Below are 20,687 nucleotides of genomic sequence, written 5' to 3'. Positions count from 1 at the left end.
CCTAAATCACTTAGGCTTCTAAATGACCTAGGTGTTTTGAAAAATGCTACCCAAAACTTTTGAGGCCTGCAGGTCTGATTCTACAAAGTGCTGAGCTCCTTCAACTTCCACTGAAATTGGTAGGAGATAAAAGCACTCAGCACCTCCCTAGGATCTGCCTGGAGGAATAAGAATGAAAATTTGCAGCAAGTATTGCATAGAGAGGAACTTGACTAAATCCCCTTCCCAGTAGAGGAAAATGTTAGATAAATTGATAGGGAATCCAGGTTCAGAGAGAGCGGTCAGGTTCTGTTTCAGGCTCCAGTATTAAAACCATTGTAAAGAATGATTACTTCAACTATTCTACTTCCAGAGCATCATCTTTCTTGGTTCCCTTTTCCCTTGCCTCACCACAAAAATCTGGCTAATGTGCAGATGGCAAAAACAACATCAAATGCACGTACAGTACCATTTAAGATTTAATGATGCATTTATGTCACTGGGGCTAAGGTTGTGCAAACATTTGAATTGGAAATCCCTGGATATCTGTTTGCATGGTGACAGGGCTGGATCAAGGCTTTTAAATAACTACAGAAATGTACTAGCAGCCAGGTGTGCAATGGTTCACCCTAGTTCAGGAACGTCAGTGTAAAGAAAGGTGGACACATCCAAGGTGAAGAAAGCCAAATGTACTTGTCAAGTCAGTTTTCCCAGCTTGAGTTAAGATGTGAAATGGCCTGTTACAGGCACAGAGCAATATTCTCTCAGCATAGGGAATGTGAACTCATCACAAGTGTGATGGGAGTAAAAAAAGGACTGCATGGGCACTAATTAAACCTCCCATTCCTTCCTCAGAAATCAGTTTCCTCATCAGCCCAGAGCGCTTTGCATAGGAACAAGAACGCTTCCAATGCACTTTTGAACTGGTCACCAACAGCACTGAAATCTAAATATGGGCTCAGACTAATCTTTCCTAAGTATAATGAAAGCTCAAGTTTTCAGAATAGCTATCTACTTTCCCATGTCCATTTTCCATTCTAGTTTATAAAGGTTCTTCCTCGACTTCAGTGTGAGAAGGCTCTGGCCCATAGGCCAACATTTCCATCAGTGACTACTAGTGACTTCAGGTGTCCCCAGCCATTTTTGGATGCCTAACTTGAGACACCCTAAAGGAGCTTCATTTTCAGAAAGTGTTGAGGGCTCACATTCTAAAGGTCAGCCCCATTCAAGGTGTATTGTATTGGCTCCCAGAATCTGAGGTATCCATAATCATGAGTCACTTTGGAAAATCTTGGCTATGGTGTCTAGGCTACTAAATAACGATCTACCTGTCTTGGTACTTCTATGGCTTCAGCACTTCAGTAATAATCTGAATATCTCATAATCAGTAATGAATACTATCCTCACAATACCCCAATGAGGAAGGGAACTGTCCTTTATCCCCATTTTACAGAGGGGAACTGAGATACAGAGAGACCAAGTGACTTGCCCAGGATCACGTAGGAAATCCGTTACTGAGTCAGAAATTTAACCCCAATCTCCTGAGTCCCAGTCCAGCGTCCTATCCCTTATACTGTGAGAGGACAGAAAAGAAATGGAGCTCTCCTGTTTAAATGCTTGCCATTTCTGCCCATTTTCCACTTTCCAGTCACTGTGGAGATTACACGCTTCTTTCAACTGAGCATGTCCCTCTACATTGTTACCCATTTAATAGCACTAAAGACCTCTAACGTGAAATGGCTTGCAATGTTCTTTGCAGTCATCAGTCAGATTGGGCTATTACCGTGACAACCACGAGATGTACCAGTGAGGAGAAGAGTAATTCTTCCCTCCCCTACCACCACCCCACTGACTGAGGAACTTTAGGGAGCCCACACTTATGATTTCATTATGAAATTTTTAAAATCTCAAGCTGTCTTTTAAATGTATGTTTACATTTTCCCCCCAGCACCATCTGTTCTCTGTCTGCTTCAGCATAAAACTATAAGGAACTAGCTAGATCAGGGGGCTGCTTTTTACGGAATCCTTTAATGCTTTCTAGTGCATTATGACCATTGACACCTGCAGTAGCAGCCGTCTAAGGACTGACTAATGGCTTCCTGTATCTACTTTTAGCATTGTCTGCTAATATTCACTCTTTTTGAAATGATTCCCGGCTGTTGGAGCCTTCCAAAGAGTGTGTCTTGCCAGACTTAGGGATATGAATCCCACTCTCAATTGCCAGGTGGCTTTTAACAGCTAAGCAAAAAAGCTTTTCTCACCCAGCAGAGAATTTGCGGATGGAGTTTGAGAAACATTAAAGATTTATTTAGGATTCTTTCACAGCCCTTACACACAGAGCATTTCAATATATATGGCCATTTGTTGACAGAAATTATTACATCATAGTTGAACTTAATAATATGGCATCTGTTCAAGTAAGATGTAGCTTGATTGCTTTATCCCCACATGACTCTAAGCTAACAAAACAACCTGTTTTGTAGCAGGCACTATTCTGAAACCCTCCCTCACGGAAGGTCATGAAAAGAGTCATTTTTCCTCCTCTTAAATTTTTTTTTTGTATTGTTTGACTCTAGCACTTGTGAAGGGTGTTGAACTGACACCCACAGAACCTGAGATCTTCTGTGTATCCCCAGAACAGGAACTGTATTTTTCCCACATGGCTCTGTCAGTATAATTCAAATCTGGCCCAGCAGAGGTACTCCTCGTAGTGGGAGCAGAATTCGTTCTCCTTGGCCTCTCTGAGACATCCAACAAGGATGCCCTTTCATACTAACCGTGATAGTGAACACAGGGACCTGAACTGAGCCCCCCCCCCCCCTCTTCCATTTAGCCAGAAAACAGGAAAGAGCTTGTTTTAACCACCACAGTTTAGATTCTGTAGAAATTATTTGGGCCCAATACAAAAGTGGCACCTTTCAAAAATATCTATGTTGGGGTTTTTTTTTTTTTTTTTTAGTCTACACCATGTTGCACAAGCTTGAGGACAAAGCCATTTGGCACTGGCTGGCAGTAACCCATAGCTGTTGTCTCCAAAGGAAGCAATGGCCACAGGAAGTGACAACTGTCCCTGCATTCTAGCAAAGAAGTTTCTTTACTACCCAATAATGAGATAGAAAGTGCACCCTATCACTGTCAAAATTCATACCTTTTTGTACCTAACCAATGTGCTATAAATGAAAGACCAAACCATTCGTTTTAGAAAGTATATGCCTTCAAACAAAACTGTGTCTGTCGTCATTACAAAACAGCTTTCCCATGTACTGCTCTACCGCGGTATCCCAGCAGCACAGTTTGTGCCTCTACTTAAAATAGAGAATAACTACCCTACTTCAAATCCGATTGTGTCATAACAGTGGGCAAATGTTGACTTTTTAATGGTCGCTGTTGTACTTCAATAACACTTACTATGACATTGTTGGCTTATAAAATGTTGACACTGTTAAATGGTCAGACACGTGCTGCTTAGTTCTGACCCCAATCCTTGAATCCTGACCCCAATCCTTGATAACACCATCCTGGCTACTATGGATGTAGAAGCCCTCTACACCAACATTCCACACAAAGATGGACTACAAGCCGTCAAGAACACTATCCCCGATAATGTCACGGCTAACCTGGTGGCTGAACTTTGTGACTTTGTCCTTACCCATAACTATTTCACATTTGGGGACAATGTATACCTTCAGATCAGCGGCACTGCTATGGGTACCCGCATGGCCCCACAGTATGCCAACATTTTTATGGCTGATTTAGAACAACGCTTCCTCAGCTCTCGTCCCCTAAAGCCCCTACTCTACTTGCGCTATATTGATGACATCTTCATCATCTGGACCCATGGAAAAGAAGCCCTTGAGGAATTCCACCACGACTTCAACAATTTCCATCCCACCACCAACCTCAGCCTGGTCCAGTCCACACAAGAGATCCACTTCCTGGACACTACAGTGCTAATAAACAATGGCCACATAAACACCACCCTATACCGGAAACCTACTGACCGCTATTCCTACCTGCATGCCTCCAGCTTTCACCCTGACCACACCACACGATCCATCGTCTACAGCCAAGCTCTGCGATACAACCGCATTTGCTCCAACCCCTCAGACAGAGACAAACACCTACAAGATCTCTGTCAAGCTTTCTTACAACTACAATACCCACCTGCAGAAGTAAAGAAACAGATTGATAGAGCCAGAAGAGTTCCCAGAAGTTACCTACTACAGGACAGGCCTAACAAAGAAAATAACAGAACGCCACTAGCGGTCACCTTCAGCCCCCAACTAAAACCCCTCCAACGCATTATTAAGGATCTACAACCTATCCTAAAGGATGACCCAACACTCTCACAAGTCTTGGGAGACAGGCCAGTCCTTGCCTACAGACAGCCCCGCAACCTGAAGCAAATACTCACCAACAACCACATACCACACAACAGAACCACTAACCCAGGAACTTATCCTTGCAACAAAGCCCGTTGCCAATTGTGCCCACATATCTATTCAGGGGACACCATCACAGGGCCTAATAACATCAGCCACACTATCAGAGGCTCGTTCACCTGCACATCCACCAATGTGATATATGCCATCATGTGCCAGCAATGCCCCTCTGCCATGTACATTGGTCAAACTGGACAGTCTCTACGTAAAAGAATAAATGGACACAAATCAGATGTCAAGAATTATAACATTCATAAACCAGTCGGAGAACACTTCAATCTCTCTGGTCACGCAATCACAGACATGAAGGTCGCTATCTTAAAACAAAAAAACTTCAAATCCAGACTCCAGCGAGAAACTGCTGAATTGGAATTCATTTGCAAATTGGATACTATTAATTTAGGCTTAAATAGAGACTGGGAGTGGCTAAGTCATTATGCAAGGTAGCCTGTTTCCTCTTGTTTTTTCCTACCCCCCCCCCCCAGATGTTCTGGTTTAACTTGGATTTAAACTTGGAGAGTGGTCAGTTTAGATGAGCTATTACCAGCAGGAGAGTGAGTTTGTGTGTGTATGCGGGTGGGGGGGATGTGAGAAAACCTTGATCTATGCAGGAAATAGCCCGACTTGATTATGCAAAGAGTTGTCACTTTGGATGGGCTAGCACCAGCAGGAGAGTGAATTTGTGTGGGGGGTGGAGGGTGAGAAAACCTGGATTTGTGCTGGAAATGGCCCACCTGTTGATCACTTTAGATAAGCTATTACCAGCAGGACAGTGGGGTGGGAGGAGGTATTGTTTCATATTCTCTGTGTGTATATAAAGTCTGCTGCAGTTTCCACGGTAAACATCTGATGAAGTGAGCTGTAGCTCACGAAAGCTCATGCTCAAATAAATTGGTTAGTCTCTAAGGTGCCACAAGTACTCCTTTTCTTTTTGCGAATCCTTGAACAGTTACTACTCGCTGAAAATGTACATCATTCAGAGATTAAGCCATTACTGAGTAGAGCTAGGCAGACAATAGATTTCCCATTTTGCAGCAAATTCCATGATTTTGAAATTTCACCAGTTCCAAAACAGAGTGAATTTTTTTTAATTTCCAGAAAAATGAAATTCTGAAAAATGTCCATGTTTTTTAGACACCTGGGGCATTGTTTTGATAAAACGGAAACATTGCACTTTAATTCTGACTATTTAACTTTCTTCAAACTGTTTTTATATAAAAACACTATTTCGTTTGGAAAAGTCATTTTGAAATGAGAAATCAAAGTGTGTGTTTGATACTGAAAATACCTAAACAGGATGTTTCAACATTATTGAAATGCTTCCTCTAATCTTTTTAACAAAATTTTGTCAAAGTTGGCATGTTCTTCAAAGCATTTTGATTTTGATGAAAATGGCATTTATTTTTTTTGGGGGGGGGCGTGGAGGAAGGTTTACTATTACTATGTATATTGCTTTTTCTCTACTATCCTGCAATATCCTTTTTAGCACTGAGTATCATGTGGCATGCTGTCTGTATTGTCACATGGATAGAATGTTGCTTTCACGCAGTGGGCATGAGCCATGTGACCAGCAATCCTAATGCCACTGTGCCCTACAACTGTACAAGCAAACGTATTTTCTGTTGATGTTTCTTGACAAATTTGGTTGTAATGCTACTTTTTAATAAAATGCCCTAAATTTCATGGCAATACATTTTGGGTAAATAGTTGTAATTAAAATTGTACCATTTACATGCACGGCGCGGACACCTCCTGTATTTATTTCCGCTGTGGAATTTGTTCCAGACTAAATCTTGGGTTTTTTTAATTATAAGAGGATAAGTACAATAATTGAAGTTTTCTTAAGTAAGAAATTGGAGCTCCCCGGAGTTTTTTTCTTTTATTGCTTTTACCTGTTTAACTCCAAACCAATGCAATTTTTCTAAACAAACATTTGACACTCCATTACTTTGCAATATGAACAGGTTCCTTGTGTCTGCATAGGGAGGTTTATTTAATTTGGAAAAGAACCTAATGGTCTTATTTGCAACCAAACATTGTGTTTGAAGAGACTGCCCTCAAGATGCTCTCACAGCTATCGGTGACTTTAAAAGCAAACATCTGTAAATACAAAGAGGAGCCTAAACTGGTAATGTGTTGACATGTAGAAGACCCTATGGATATAACAATCTGTCTCATCATATGCTGACTCCGTATTATGTTATAACCATTATATGGCCTATGGATTAAAAACAAGTTTCTTTAAAAGTCCATCACTACAGAATTGCATAATGAAATGTAACGGCTCCAAATACTGTATTGGATAAATAATACGAATTTTAAACAAATTTACAAATACATACGAGTGAACATTTTACATAAGTAGTATACACAGAAGTATATAACCCTTGACCTCCAGGGGAATATTCATATCCCTGAACTCTCACCACCATGAAGCAGAGTTGCATAATCAGACCCATTCGCATATGGGCTGTAATCACCGTAATCCTAGACACAGTGGGATTACTTAAGGACAGCGCTCCAGCCCACTCCAAATCTAAATTTCATGACACTGAAGCTAGGCCTTCAGGGGGGAAATCTCTAAAAGCAGCCTTTAGCTTTGCTCCCAGAACTGCAATTTGGAGTGGCTGAGTGACTGAGCACCCAAAAGTCCAGAAGGTGCAGATTCAAAACAGCAACTGTGAGCACAGGTCAGAATTTTGGGATGCACAGAACATGACTGCCAAAAGTTCACACCCAGAACACAGGCATACAGTTTAGGGTACTCATGTTGAGGCCACTCTGAATTTGATCCTAAGTGTTTTTATTTGGGAGGGAGGAGAGGGTTGGCTTTTTGGTTTTTTGCACATGTGAGTATTCAGCCATCCACTATCCTGATACCATATGTGTTTTATACTGCATTCCTAAGAAGTTTCCTGTCCCATGTTGTGATTTCCTTCTGTGTACATGTTTGAATATCTGAATATTAAACCTAACAAAGGGGAATATGTTGGGTGGGTGGGGGTGAGGCTGGGGGTGTGTGTGTTCTTTTCTTCTCTAACAAGTCAGGAAGGGTTACAAATGAAGGCCTGCTTAGTCAGAAAACTGGATGTAACCCTTTCTCTGTGTCATGTGTAACTTTTTGCATAAAATATACTTGAGTTGACAACGATCTAATTCCTGCCGTGGCGTTCTTTGTCACAGGTCTCCACAGAACTAAGAATATCGAAAGCAGCCTCCCTTCCCAGGATGGACCTGGTCATCAGTTTTTTTTCTCTTCTATTTGTGATCTCTTTTGTACGCACAGGTAAGTTTCCACCCAACAGACAGTATATAAATAACAGTATTTGTAACTCGGGAAAGTGCAGCTGTAGGTCAGGTGTATTTTCAGCCCTTAATCCAGTGTCTGCAGGGAGCTTATAGCACGAGCAATGTGCGGAAATACATAACAGGATCCATTTCCCAAGTTCCCCAGCCTCCCTAATTTAGAGCAGCTTCGTTAAAGGCAAAGGGGGAAACTACTAAGCAGTTGAAAATGCTATGTGAAGTGAAGAAGCTGAATAAGACAAGTTTATAAAATAGCCCAAGAGCTGTTGTTCTGAGACGTGCTTTGAGCCTTTTATTGCATTGTCCTAGCTCTGCCCTCACAGATAGAACACCAGAAATTATGGGGAGAGCGAAAAAGCCATCCTGTCCCATGATGCTTCCTCAGTCCTTCTCTGGGTCTTGCTGGTAAAAGCAAAAGCATTTCATGCATTATGTTCAGCCTCTCCAAGCTACTTCTCTCCTCACTGTACTTTTCTCTCTATTCTATGTATGGTGGATTTGTTTCTGACTTTTTTTTAGTCCTCCCCACCCCCCAATTTAACCCCCAAAGCTATCATTAAGCAACAACATGAGGTACACTGTCATTGCTGTGCTTAGGGAATTTTAGGCACAAAAGAAAACTTAGCTAATTCTGCAGAGTGCCCTGAAGGGGAGCTGGCATCTGAGTGCAAAAAGACCAGGAGATTGATAGATAAGTCTGAAATTTCATCTGTGATGCAGTAAATGGGTACTAGAGAGCCAGTTAACTCTTTAGCTGTTTCAGTCCTTCTGTGGCTGACAATGGATGTCTTGCTGGAGAACACAGACTAGGATTGGACTGTAGAGTTTCTGCACTGCTCCTGGAATGAATGGGTTAAGAAAGGAGCTTGGACCTTTAACTCTGAATGATCCTGGCTTTTGCTAATTTAAATCCAAGTCATAAGAGTAAATCCCCTCCCCCTAACTTCTGTCTACTTCTCTGCCTGTCGTTAGACTATGAATTCCTCAGGTCTGGCGTCGTCTTTTCTTGAATGTTGGAAAAACACCCACAATAAACAAATAATAATGAGCTGACTTCTACCCATCCAACTTAGCCTGTTTGGAAGTTTATACCTTTTAAATTTGACTCAAATGTCAGTGTGTGACTGATTTTTATAATCTTGATGTGAGCACACTTCCAATTCTTGTCCTTCGTAGAATCCTTGATCATTTCTTTTGACTTTTGTCTGTTCAAATTAGTGTTGTTTTCAGGCATCTGGTTACAATGCAGGTTCCATTTACCACCTGAATTATTTATCTTTTTCAGTCTACTCTTATTGATTCTACATGTCTGCCAGTAGAGATCGGGAGCCTGATTCTGATCTTTTCTTCTCCAGTGTAAATCAGGAGGAATACCATTGATATCACTCCAGTTTGAAACTGGTGCACATATCTGATTTGAGCCCTGGATATTTTTCAGTATTTGAATCACTGCTCAACAATTATTGGCATTCTTTTATAGAAATGCAGTGATCAAGTCAAAGAACTCCTGTAGATCCAGGACACATGTTGCACACATGAAATGTCACTTGCTACCCTGGGTAACTGGCCCTTTGGAATCTCAATAGAGGATGTCCTTAAGAGACACCAAACCAATGGCTGATCTACTTCTATTGTTTAAAGAGTTGGAGTTGATTTGGAATCTAACAGGAAACTGAATGCAGATGGACAGATTTTGTTCAGGATGTTACAGAATTCTAATTGTCCTTCTGGTTTTCTAGTGGCAAAAGAATACAGAATATATAGCTCCCTAATTGTGACAATATTTCTTGATGTCAGCACTAAAACATCTTGACAGTGAAAGAGTCTTAAAACTGATCCACACTGTCTGCTTTGTCCATCAGTTGGAATGTATTTGTATCCATTACAAAAACAAAGACCTTCTCATTGGTCTAGATGCCTTGCAAGAAGTCCTGAACCCCTTGAGATTTGCCATTGACTTCAGTGGGGCTAGGATTTCACCCCATACCCATTGTCCTAGATATTCTGTGGTCTTGCAGATTGACCTATTACCCCAATAGAGTTGCATTTTTTTTTTTAAAAAAGGGAAAGAACAACATGTGAATCGCACTGGGCAAAGTACCAAGAGCTGATGAGAACCTGCAACTCCCATTGATGGGAAAGGGTTCATTGTTCAAACTCCCTGTTGTCCTCAATCTTCTTTAATTAGGAAGTTTGTAACAGTCATGAAATATTCTCACACACACCCCTCTCTTGTTGAACTAGAGTAGATGTGGGGCTAATGTGTTGGGTAAGATTAAAGCAGAGAAATATTTTATCTTGTAAGATGAGATGCCCTTGGATTTGGTACATGAGCACAGTTGAGAGGTATGTGTGTGGAGACCAATGATGTGCAACTCTTGAGTGGGTGGGTCCTTCTCTTTTTTTCTGAAAGATATAATGAAGCCAACCATTCTCTCATGAGATTTCTAGCTCTTCCTGGCTTTGGCCAGACTTGAATCTCCCTGAGAACTATCTTGTTATGGTATTTAAACCACTCATGCTTCCCGTCCCAGCTGAAGAGCAAAGACTGTAGAAATGTATGGCTTTTTTCCCCTTTAAGTTTACCAGACCTCACAGGTACTGTTTTGGCATTAGCTTGTGTTTAGGTGACTGTTCAGGTTGGGTCTTTTCTCCTTTTTCATTTGCTCCCTAGAGCAGACACCTTTGTGCAGCTCGTGACAGACTGCCCACATTATAGCTGGACATTGACAGGCAGAGCTGTAACATTAAGGGCAAAATCCTCCCCTTTTCTCTACCACTGTCTTGATGCGGTGGGACCAGTGATGTTTTGCTGTGCAGGGTAGTAAGGTGTTTTTTGTGCTTTGAGTCCAGCATAGCATGTTCCCAAAGATATCGTTCATTTTCCCTTTATCATGACCCAAATACAGCCCAATCAAGGTGGAACATCTTTGCATTTCAGGGAAGAGGCATCCTCTTCGAATGTAACTTATCGAGCATGACAGTGTCAAGGGCATAGATGTGGCATTTTCTTTCTTGAGTGAAGCCAGGATAATTTTATCTCCCTTCATCTCTATCAGCAGAAGCAGCCTCAGCATGTCCTGATCAGGATCCTGAGCTGGAACCCTGGAATGCTGGTCACGATGAAGATCAACACATTGAAATCTGCAAAGGGAGGAAGCTCCTTCTCTCTTCCTCTGCAACCGTCCACTCTATCCACATTACAGATGGAGGTAAATCCTTCTGTCAGCCTGAGACCCAAGGCAGGGGATGAGGACTCTCCATTAGGTCTACTTAGATCAGCACATACTGGTACAGGGACAGCTTCCTGCAGGGTGCTCTGAGTTAGAGCAAATATTGGATAATGCCAGTTCAGTTTCATACCAGGGTGGGTGGTGGTAGGGATGATATCCACTCTGGGCAACTAAGAGTAGCTTGTTTGTCCTCTCTGGAGAATTGACAAAAGTACATGAACTTGCTTAATAGTTCTAGTCCTGCAGTTTCCTTTGTAAACCCTATCCTAGTAATTTGCTGTACAGATAATGTCCTAATGAAGCAACACTATTCTTAGGATCTCAGGACAAGTCAGATATGTGTTTACTCTTTGTCTGGAAGGACGGTATCCTATTTTGTTGCTGATGACTGCTAGCATTAACTGCTTTTATTGAGCATTAACTCATAAATCCTCATGCAGTCTCCTATTCAGTCCTTCTCCATGCAAAACTCCACTGACTTCAGTGAGTTTGCCTGAGTAAAAGCCAAATAAACACTTTAGGATCTGGCCCTAAAGCAGTTTTGGGGAATATGTTTGGCATTTCTCTCTCATGTAACTGGGAAAGCTGGCCCTGCTTTTTGCACAGTCGCACCACTAACTCTGATGACTTGCTGTGTTTTAAAACTTCATACCATTATTTTTTCCTTAGGAAAGCTGGTAATTAAGGACAATACACAGCCTATAGTTTTGCGAACTCGACATATATTGATTGAAAATGGAGGAGAACTACATATTGGCAGTGAGCTATGTCCATACCAAAGTAACGTGGTGGTCATCTTATACGGGCGGTATGTACCTAAAGAACATGAATCCCCTAATTTAGTGCTAGATCTCTATATTACATGTTCCATTTCACAATGCAGAGATACAAAATAATAATCGCAATTAAAATTTCACTGACATTAAACATAAATCACCCATGCAAACAATGCTTTATGGGAGGCTTCTTGGCCTATTGAGATGATTAACTTTACAAAACAAAAGAGAAACTTTGGGACCTGGTTTTGAGTCCTGTTTGACACATCACAAAACTGCCACATATTTCACAATCAATTGATCTCATTAGCTGTCTTGCTCAAGAGATTTTTGTAGCCTATCCATTCTTTCAAATATTTTAAAGTCCCAGGAAAAAAGGCCCCACATTTCCATTATTTTCTTGCAGTTACCTTGGTCTGAAAATGTTCATGCCTAAATGGGACGGGGGGAGAAGGGAGGGAAAGACGCAGAGACACAGACAGACACCCTGATGTAGCTCAGGAATTGCCCAGCACTCAAGTGCACACCCACTCTGGAGTGTAAACCCAAATTTGTATTGTCTTGTGCTGCACAGAAAACTGTACAGTTTAAGCTCGTGAAAGTGTCTCCCTCCCTCAGTGTGGAGGAAGATCTGCACAGCTTTTTGCCCCCAGTTATGAATTGCACAAACTGGTTTATAGAAACCAAAAACAAATTTATTAACTACAAAGGATAGATTTTAAGCGATTATAAGGCATAGCAAACCGATCAAAGCAGATTACTGAGCAAATAAAGCAAACACGCAAACTAAGCTCAATACACTAAAGAAACTCGCTTCAAGTAGTAATTTCTCACCCTAAATGTTTTAAGCAGGTTGCAGAGTTTCTTACAGACAGACTGATCTTGCTTGCAGTTTAGAACTCCAGATATTCCTTTCACAGGCCCGACACCTTCTAACCTGAGTCCAGTCCTTTCTTCCCCAGATCAGTTTTAGGAGTTTTCCAGCAGTTCTTTTAGGCAAATGTTTACTGAAGAACCAACCTAGATTAACTCACTTCCCTACCTTAAATGGGACTCACATATGGTGGGAATCCTTTGGTTTTCCCCGTTAGGTCCCCACCACTATTAGTGGAAAAATACTAGTGGGTCAAGATGGGGTCCAGTACCAGGTGACATGATCACATGACCCTGCAGTGTCAAAGCAGCATCCCAGGAAGCTTCTCAGGAAGGTGGGAGATCTTCAGAGTCCTATTGTTCTCCCTAATGGCACATCCAGGCTGATTGCCTACTGTCTGGTGGGCGTTCCCCAGGTGTAAACACAGTTGTAGTTGTTACATAGGCAATATTCTTAATTTCAGATACAGAAATGATACATGCATACAAATAGGATAATCATAGTCAGTACATCATAACCTTTCCAATGATACCTCACATGATCCATCTCGCATACAACATATCTTAGTTATGCCATATTCATGTCATATAATATCTCGATGAAGAATATGGGGCATAGTGTCACAAGAGGTAACTCGGTCAAAGAAGTACTCTTCACTTTTGTGCAAAGTGCTCTAACGTTTCAAGTTGGTCAATATTACTTTCTATTCACTCAAGCCTGGTTGATACACCACTTTTGTACTGATGTAACTACTTCAGCTAGGGATGTGGTTTGCTTTTTTTAAAAAAAAAAAAAGTTATACAGTTACAACCTCTAGTATGCATGCAGCTATACCAGCATAGCATATTCCCCTTCCCATATGGGAAAAGCTATCCTTGTGTAAGCCCATTTATACCAATATAACTGTATCCACAAGAGGTGTGTTGTACTGCTTTCCTACCAGTACAACTTTTGTGTGTCGACAAGCCTCCAAATGTAGTAGTGGAATGTAGATAGTAATCTAAAAGAACAACAAAGTAGTGATGATGAGTCAGCTGCCATGTCTGTCCTAAATTGTCTCTGACCCCTGTTGTTAGTGGTATTTCAGACAAAGAATTTATTTTCTATAGAGTCCCAGCATTTTGCATTCCTTAGGATCTCTTGAAAGAAATACATTCTAAACCATGTTGCTTCCTCTCCTGTTGGGCAGTACCAGCACTTGGTGGGAGGCTTCTTGTTGGCTTGATGGTAAAATATTCTGATTCATATATGTGTGTATTTTTTACCCTACAGAGCGGATGAAGACATCCAGCCAGATGCTGAGTTTGGCCAAAAATATATTGGGGTCAGTCGAGGTGGAACCCTTGAGATCCATGGTGAGAAAAAGTTGTCCTGGACTTTTTTAAACAAGACTCTTCACCCTGGTGGAATGGAAGAAGGTGGCTACTACTTTGAGAGAAGCTGGGGGCATCGAGGTGTCATTGTCCATGTTATTGACCCAAAGACAGGGGCAGTCATCCATTCAGATCGGTGAGTCAGTTTAGAGCCATCAGTATCTGGGAACTTTTGACATTACCTTGAAAGCAGCATCACCATCAGATCCAAGACTGGCAAAGGCAATTTCCAGTGACATATTTATGTAGGTCTCATTGTATGCCTCACTATAGCTCTTCTCAATTCCATAGGCTCCATAACCAAAGTAGGGCCCAATCCTTCAAGATGATGATTGACTTCAACTCCCTGCAAAGTCAGCAAGAGTAGATGGTGCTCAGCACCTTGCAGGATCGGGCCTTTAATGTGGTTCAAAGACTGTTATACCCAGGGCTTTGGAGCGGAGCCCGGAGCTAGAGCGCAGAGCAGCTCTGGAACAGTGGAGCTGCAGGTTTTTGCCTGGAGCTGGAATGGAGCCAGAGCACAGCTCCAAAGCCCTCAGCAGTTTACCCAGAAACTTCCTTTCTCATGGGTCATTAGCAAGTACTAGATTTATTACATACAAAATCATTGTTTATTTCTTTTTGTGGTAGTTCCTAGGAACCTTAGTCGTGAACCAGGACCCTATTGTGCTGAGAGCTGTAAAACACAGAACAAAAAGATGGATTGGAACCTAGCAAGTTTACAATCTAAGCCAACTAGTATCCAAACCAGGTCCTGAAGAACTGCCTCAGACAAACCTCTCTTTGACTTCAAAGGGGATGCAGAGTTGTTGGCTGAATTCCAACTGAAGCAGCACTGTAGTCTTACACCAAAAATAAGTGATGCATTTTTCATTGTGTTCACTTCAATCAAACTTGGGTCCCTTCTCTACGAAAATGTTACCACAAATTAAGACAATTAACAGTTTTAAGTACTTGAAGCTTTAAAAATGTTTATGAAGAACTGCTGATTGTCGGGGGTTTTGTCTGAGAGCTAGGGTTTTTTTTAAATGCAGGCGTGCATCTTATTTCTAATACAGTGTCACAAAAGGAAATGACTGCACAATAAATAATGTATTACTCAGAGTGGCACGCTTTGTTTAATTAGGATAAAAAACAATCGAGCAAACAAAAAGCACCCAACAAAAACAAAACACCATCCTAGAAATTATATCCGTAAGGAAGAAAAAATCTTTATTCTTTCTTCCTACATACTTACCTATTTTCTTACTTTTTTCACCTGCAACTATTTCTCAAACGAGACCATTATTGTTAGTTTTGCTGTTTCATTATCTAGATCTTAAGCAATTCTCTGAATTAGTTTTATGGAAAACCATAATGTATTCTTTTAAACCAAACCAGTATAATCATCATTCCATTTCACTATACTATTAAGTAGCACTTTTGCAAGGGATGATATCTTTAGCAATACAAACCTGTAGATCTTCTATAGAATACCTATAGTGTGCTGCTCCCTGGTGTAAATGCTTCTTTTCTTTCCGTTTAGGTTCGATACCTACAAACTGAAAGGGGAAAGTGCCCGTCTTGCCCAGTATTTGAGAGCAATTGACAATGGCATGATCCTGTCAGTAGCGGTGAATGATGAAGGGTCTAGAAACTTGGATGACTCGGCCAGAAAAGCAATGACCAAACTGGGCAGCAAGCATTTCCTCCATCTTGGGTTTAGGTATGTGCCTGTTCTGCCAGCACAGAGCCCTTATTATGCTTTTCATGTACCCAGATAATTCCACTCCCTCAAAGGCACAGCGTTCTTTCACGCTGTGAAAAGTTTTCCTTTTTTCTGTGCGAACTTTTAGCAGTTAATTAAATAGCCTAAGATGCATTCAGTGTCTATATTGGGCATTTTTATTAGGAGATTGAGGAGTAACACATGATTCACGTTAAAAGGCGCGTATTTTTCCATGATAACCCCATAAGTTATCCATTCTTGTTTGTTTCCATGCCATACCCTAGGGATTTAAGATGTATGTATAAAATATATCCAGTGTACTGTAGATACACTAGCCCTGAAGTTTGTTTACCCAAGAGAATGATATGTAACAGCCATATAGCCCTGGCTAAATACGTAGACATTCTGGAAAATATTTTTTTTTAACTAAGCAAATGTATATTTGGGATTTCTGCAGCACATAATTTAGTATGCATTATATTTACTCTGTAGACTGTAAAACTCCTTTGGCCACTATACAGTATATGTTGGCACACACAGTGCATATTCTCGAAATCAGTATTTGCCCAGTTGGAGTCCTAGTTTATCATGCTGCTCTGCATTTAGGCACTTTTTAAAAAAGTGGTTGTTACCCAATAGGTCATGGTCTATGTCCAGTCCGGAAGGGTCAATGTGGACCATTTTTTAAAAATCCTTCAAAAACGGAGCCAAAGGCCAATCGTTGTGAGCATGTGTGCGACAATTAGGAACCTGCAGATGGAGAACATGTTCAGTGTGGTATATAAGGAAACTTAGCCGTGAGAGTCCCTTATCTGTTATAGGGACTTGGATGCTCTGGGTTGAGAATTCCGAATGAAATAACCTCATCGGCAAAAACAGGACAAACTGAACAAACAAAAACCCCCGTATTTCCACCCAGAGTCCACGTGATGGCCCAATGGTCTGCCAGATTTCTGGTTCTGTAATTCTAGTTTTGAGACACAGAAAGAGACTTTGAAAATCCTACATCTTTTTTCCAGTCTTGCAACAGGGAGAAAAGATTTTTTTTTTTCATACTTTTGTGAAACTGCTTCTAGTATTTTTATCCAACACTGGCATTTTAATGTTCGTTTCCAGCTCCTTTACAATAGGGACTTACAATGGGAATGCCTAGAGAATCTGATTCATCGTGTTATGACTCAGCTCTGCCATGAACTAGCAGTTGCCATCAAAAAGTTAACACTTGCCATGCTGCTACTTGAGCTACTGCAGCATTCTTCTATATTTTAGAAGAGGAAACAGTGGTGCCAACCCAGATATTTCTTGGGTAAGAGGGCACCTTCTCCTTTCCCCACTCCAGCCCCCCGCCCCACTGGCTGGAACTCATTCCAGTGCCCACTTGTCCCCCGCACAGGGACCCTGGATTTCCCTTGGCTGGGGAGTCTCCCCCTCTTACCCACACATTGCATGAGTCAGTGCTGCCAGGAGTCAAGTTCTCAGCAGGCTCCCCTGCACTCCACCCCACAGGAACAGACTCCCCGTGCACCACATTGCAACATCAGTTGGCATGGATGCCCTTCCATCGGGATAAGGGGGTGGCCAAGCCAAATTTGAGTGGCGTTGTGACCCTGTGCACCCGCCTGCAATGCCACTCACTGAAATTTGGCCTGGCCACAGTTCTGTCTGTATAGAGGAGCAGCCAGGTCAAATTTCAGTGGTGGTGTGACCACACAGCCAGAGTGCTGCTCCGGACCACTCAGGCAGCAGCCTTACTGATTTAGTATAGAACCACTAAAAGTTGTCTGGCCACAGTCCCCCCCCAGTTCCATTTACATATGTAATTTTGAGCAAGTGCAAAAATCTGGAGAGTGTGTGGGGAGAATGCACCTCTTCTTCTTGACCGGAAATTAAGGTGACATCTTGGGTATTATGATGTAGTAATTTTTGGCAAATGTTGGCCCTTTTATGTACGTTACACAGTGACCACCACTGTGTAACATACAGGTTTGTAAAAATACTCGCATCCCTGTGTACTACTTAGGTGCGTCCGCCACTTTTGAAAACATCACCTCTGAAGTCCCCAATGACTTTTTTTGGTCTCCTGTGTCACTTGGGGTCAGATTTATAAAAGTATTAGGTGTCTAAAGAGGTAGACAAAACCCACTAGGCACCTGTCTACATCTTTAAAAACCTCACACTTTTTCAATGGGAGTTAAACACCTAACTTAGGCACTTTTTTGAAAATGTTATTTTAAAAATAGATCAGGATAACAAACTAGCAAAGATTCTCTGTTCCAAATTATAAACTAGCAAAGCCTGAAATCCTTACTCAGGCAAAATTCCAATTGAAGTCATTATTTACTGAGGCCACTGTTCTGAGTTTTTTGTCTGAGTTAAGGATTGCAAGGTTTGGTCCACAAATAACAAATTACCCACAAACACCCTGAAGCCTGGGGATGCCTTTGTTACAATATAATGGCCTCCCCACCCCACCCCCACCCCCGGAAAACACCTGCGTAAGCAGTTAGTATATGTAGTGGAGTGGATTGTGGGAAGGGTTAAAGGTGTGAGTGGGGAGTGCAAGGTTTTTTTTTGCAGGCCAAAGAGGCCAAAGGGGGAGGAAGGGAATGAGTTAACTTGACGCTTTATTCAGAACCAGATCCCAATCTGTGTGACTGGCTCTTTTCTTTACACCAGCCTGAACTGGAACACCCTCATTTGGTTCTGAATTCTACAACTTGGACCCATCTCTACTCTGAGCAGAAACTCAACTGCAAATATATATTTGTACCAGAATCCAATAATAACCAAGATCATCCTATCTGACCCCTTTCTCCTCTGCAGTGCAGTCGATAGTGAGGGAAAGGGACTGGATGTTGTTTTTGTTGTCCTTTTTGAACCTCTGCCTGGATACTGCATATCAACAGCTACATAATCATCAAGGAAGTCTGAATGCCACGCTGCCTTGTGTTGGGTTTTTACTCTGTAGTAGAGTTAGTGATTTTCAGTGCACTGTACACTTAAGCACATTTTTAGTACTGCTAAAGTAAGGGCCTGTCAAAGGTTAAAAAGTCCCTGCTCGTTCTGGACATTATAAAGAACTGTAGCTTTGTAAAAATTACTCTGGGCAATTTGCTAGATTATATATCCACCCTCTAAACTACACTGCAGAAGAGGAGTCAGACAATGGGCAGTGGATTGATTTGCTCTCTCTTCCTGATCACCCTAAAACATCTGTTGGCTTGATGACGGGCTGACAATACTAAATCAAACACCTGTGTGCCAGATCTGCACAGCACCATGTCCATTGCTGATGACAGCTTGCGACTGTTGCTGAGACAATAACTGGTGCAACCCCAGCTAGTAATTTTTGGGTCAGATATATTTGTTTCACATTTTTGAAAGTGCCAAATGAGTCAGGTTACTCCGTCACTGCCTGGGTAATTTTCTTGTACTGCGGGCTACACAGGGATATTGATAGATAGCAAGAAACCATCTGTCTCCCACTTCTGTCACGCTAAACCAGGTCCTGAGCTGCCATAAATCAGCATTGCTCCATTAAAGTCAAAGGAATGATGACTTACACCAGCTGAGCATCTGGCTCACAATGTCTGTTCCCGTTGCCCATTTGCTGAATCCAGAAAAGTCAGAATGAATAGAAGAGCTTCCCCTTCCTTGTCTCAATGAGAAATGAATGTGCCCTTTAAATACTGAGCTTTTTAAAAAAACAAAATATCAATCAATCAAGACAGTCTTTCAGCACTAGCTGCTGACAGTTGTTCTGATCAGAACCTCACACTGGCATCGGAGGTGCTACTCTGGGCTCATACAGGTGTAAAAGAGTGAAATTCAGTCCTCACATTTCACACCATGAGGACATGTTACGTGTGGCCACGTGCATTAGGATGAACTGGCTTAACCATGCTGTTAACCATAAACGAACGGGGGGAACCAAATACTGGAAAGAATGAAACGGGTGCAAATATTAGTTTAAGAACAAACTGAAGTGTTCTGAAATATATTTTTGAATGCTCTTGGCCTTGTTTATTTTTTTAATCATATTTTTGTCATTTGTTTTTATTTTTAACCAAAAAAAAAAAAAAAAGGAAGTGGGGAGGGGAGTCCGTCCTGCCTGCTGAGTGATCAAGTGTCATTTCTTCCACCATCCCATCCCTCTTTCTCTTTTGGATGGAGATCACAGCACTCCAATGCCTTTGGCACTCTGTGTACAGGAAAGTTTCCAGCAGGAGCATCTGGCTCCCTGGCAGATGCCTCAGGCAGTTGTGCTGGCAGCTTTGCAGCTTCCCCAGGGTCTGTCCTGTGGTCAGGCCACTGATGAGCAGCTGGAGCTGCCTTGATTTGTGAGAAGCCATTTTCTTTAGATTAACGGGGTGTATATGTCACCCCTATTCTCACCATGGGACTATGCCTACTAAGAGTCTGCTCCTGCTGAAGTTCAGGGGAATTTAGTCAGTGACTTCAATGGGAACAGGATTGAGCCCTAATAAAGGTGAGATGGCTGGTAATACCTAGTGTGTTTTTGATAATTGGCTCTTAGCGTCCATATATATTTTCCATAGAAGCCTGAGGGCTGGTTTTAAAGACACCTACATTCCAGTTACCATCAAATGCAATGTGTGAGGTACTGGCTTGGACTCCTAGCATAAAGTCCTGACTTTACTGAAATCAGTGGAAGTTTTGCCAAGAGACAGAGGATTTCTCTAACCGGGTTTTTATTTGCTAAATGTTGGGGCCTCTCAACTATAGAGAGAGTCCCACAATGCCCTGTTGTTCTGTTGTGATGCATGTGATTAATAACATTCATGGCTGATGTCTATTTAGTCACATAACACTAAATCACAGGCAGCAGTAGGACAAAACTCCCTGCTCTGACCCATTAGTGCCCTTCTCTAGAGGGTCCATCTCCAAAGGTGAGAGGGCAATTTACTCTCTATTCCCCAGACCAGTTCAGTTCACATGCTAGTGTTTCTAGCCTTGCTGATAACTCTCTAGTAGA

The 20,687-nt window shown here is 41.8% G+C and overlaps 1 protein-coding gene across 2 annotated transcripts in view; it reads left to right on the top strand.

The window, feature by feature from the left end:
• CEMIP (cell migration inducing hyaluronidase 1) overlaps nucleotides 1-20,687 on the top strand; it is a 144,164-nt gene that overhangs the window by 68,559 nt on the left and 54,918 nt on the right. Inside the window, exons 2-6 of one of the 2 annotated variants that reach the window (XM_048865765.2) lie at nucleotides 7,605-7,707; nucleotides 10,790-10,939; nucleotides 11,630-11,768; nucleotides 13,883-14,119; nucleotides 15,509-15,688. In XM_048865765.2, the coding sequence (XP_048721722.2) occupies nucleotides 7,650-7,707; nucleotides 10,790-10,939; nucleotides 11,630-11,768; nucleotides 13,883-14,119; nucleotides 15,509-15,688 (764 nt within the window). In that variant the 5' untranslated portion in view covers nucleotides 7,605-7,649. Of the gene's footprint in view, nucleotides 1-7,604; nucleotides 7,708-10,786; nucleotides 10,940-11,629; nucleotides 11,769-13,882; nucleotides 14,120-15,508; nucleotides 15,689-20,687 lie in introns of both variants that reach the window. The other variant, XM_048865764.2, reaches the window with a different exon arrangement.

Source organism: Caretta caretta, chromosome 10 (genome assembly GCF_965140235.1).
Source record: "Caretta caretta isolate rCarCar2 chromosome 10, rCarCar1.hap1, whole genome shotgun sequence".
Taxonomy (NCBI): domain Eukaryota; kingdom Metazoa; phylum Chordata; order Testudines; family Cheloniidae; genus Caretta; species Caretta caretta.
Note: the sequence above shows the minus strand (reverse complement) of the source record. Positions and strands in the feature narration are given on the sequence as shown.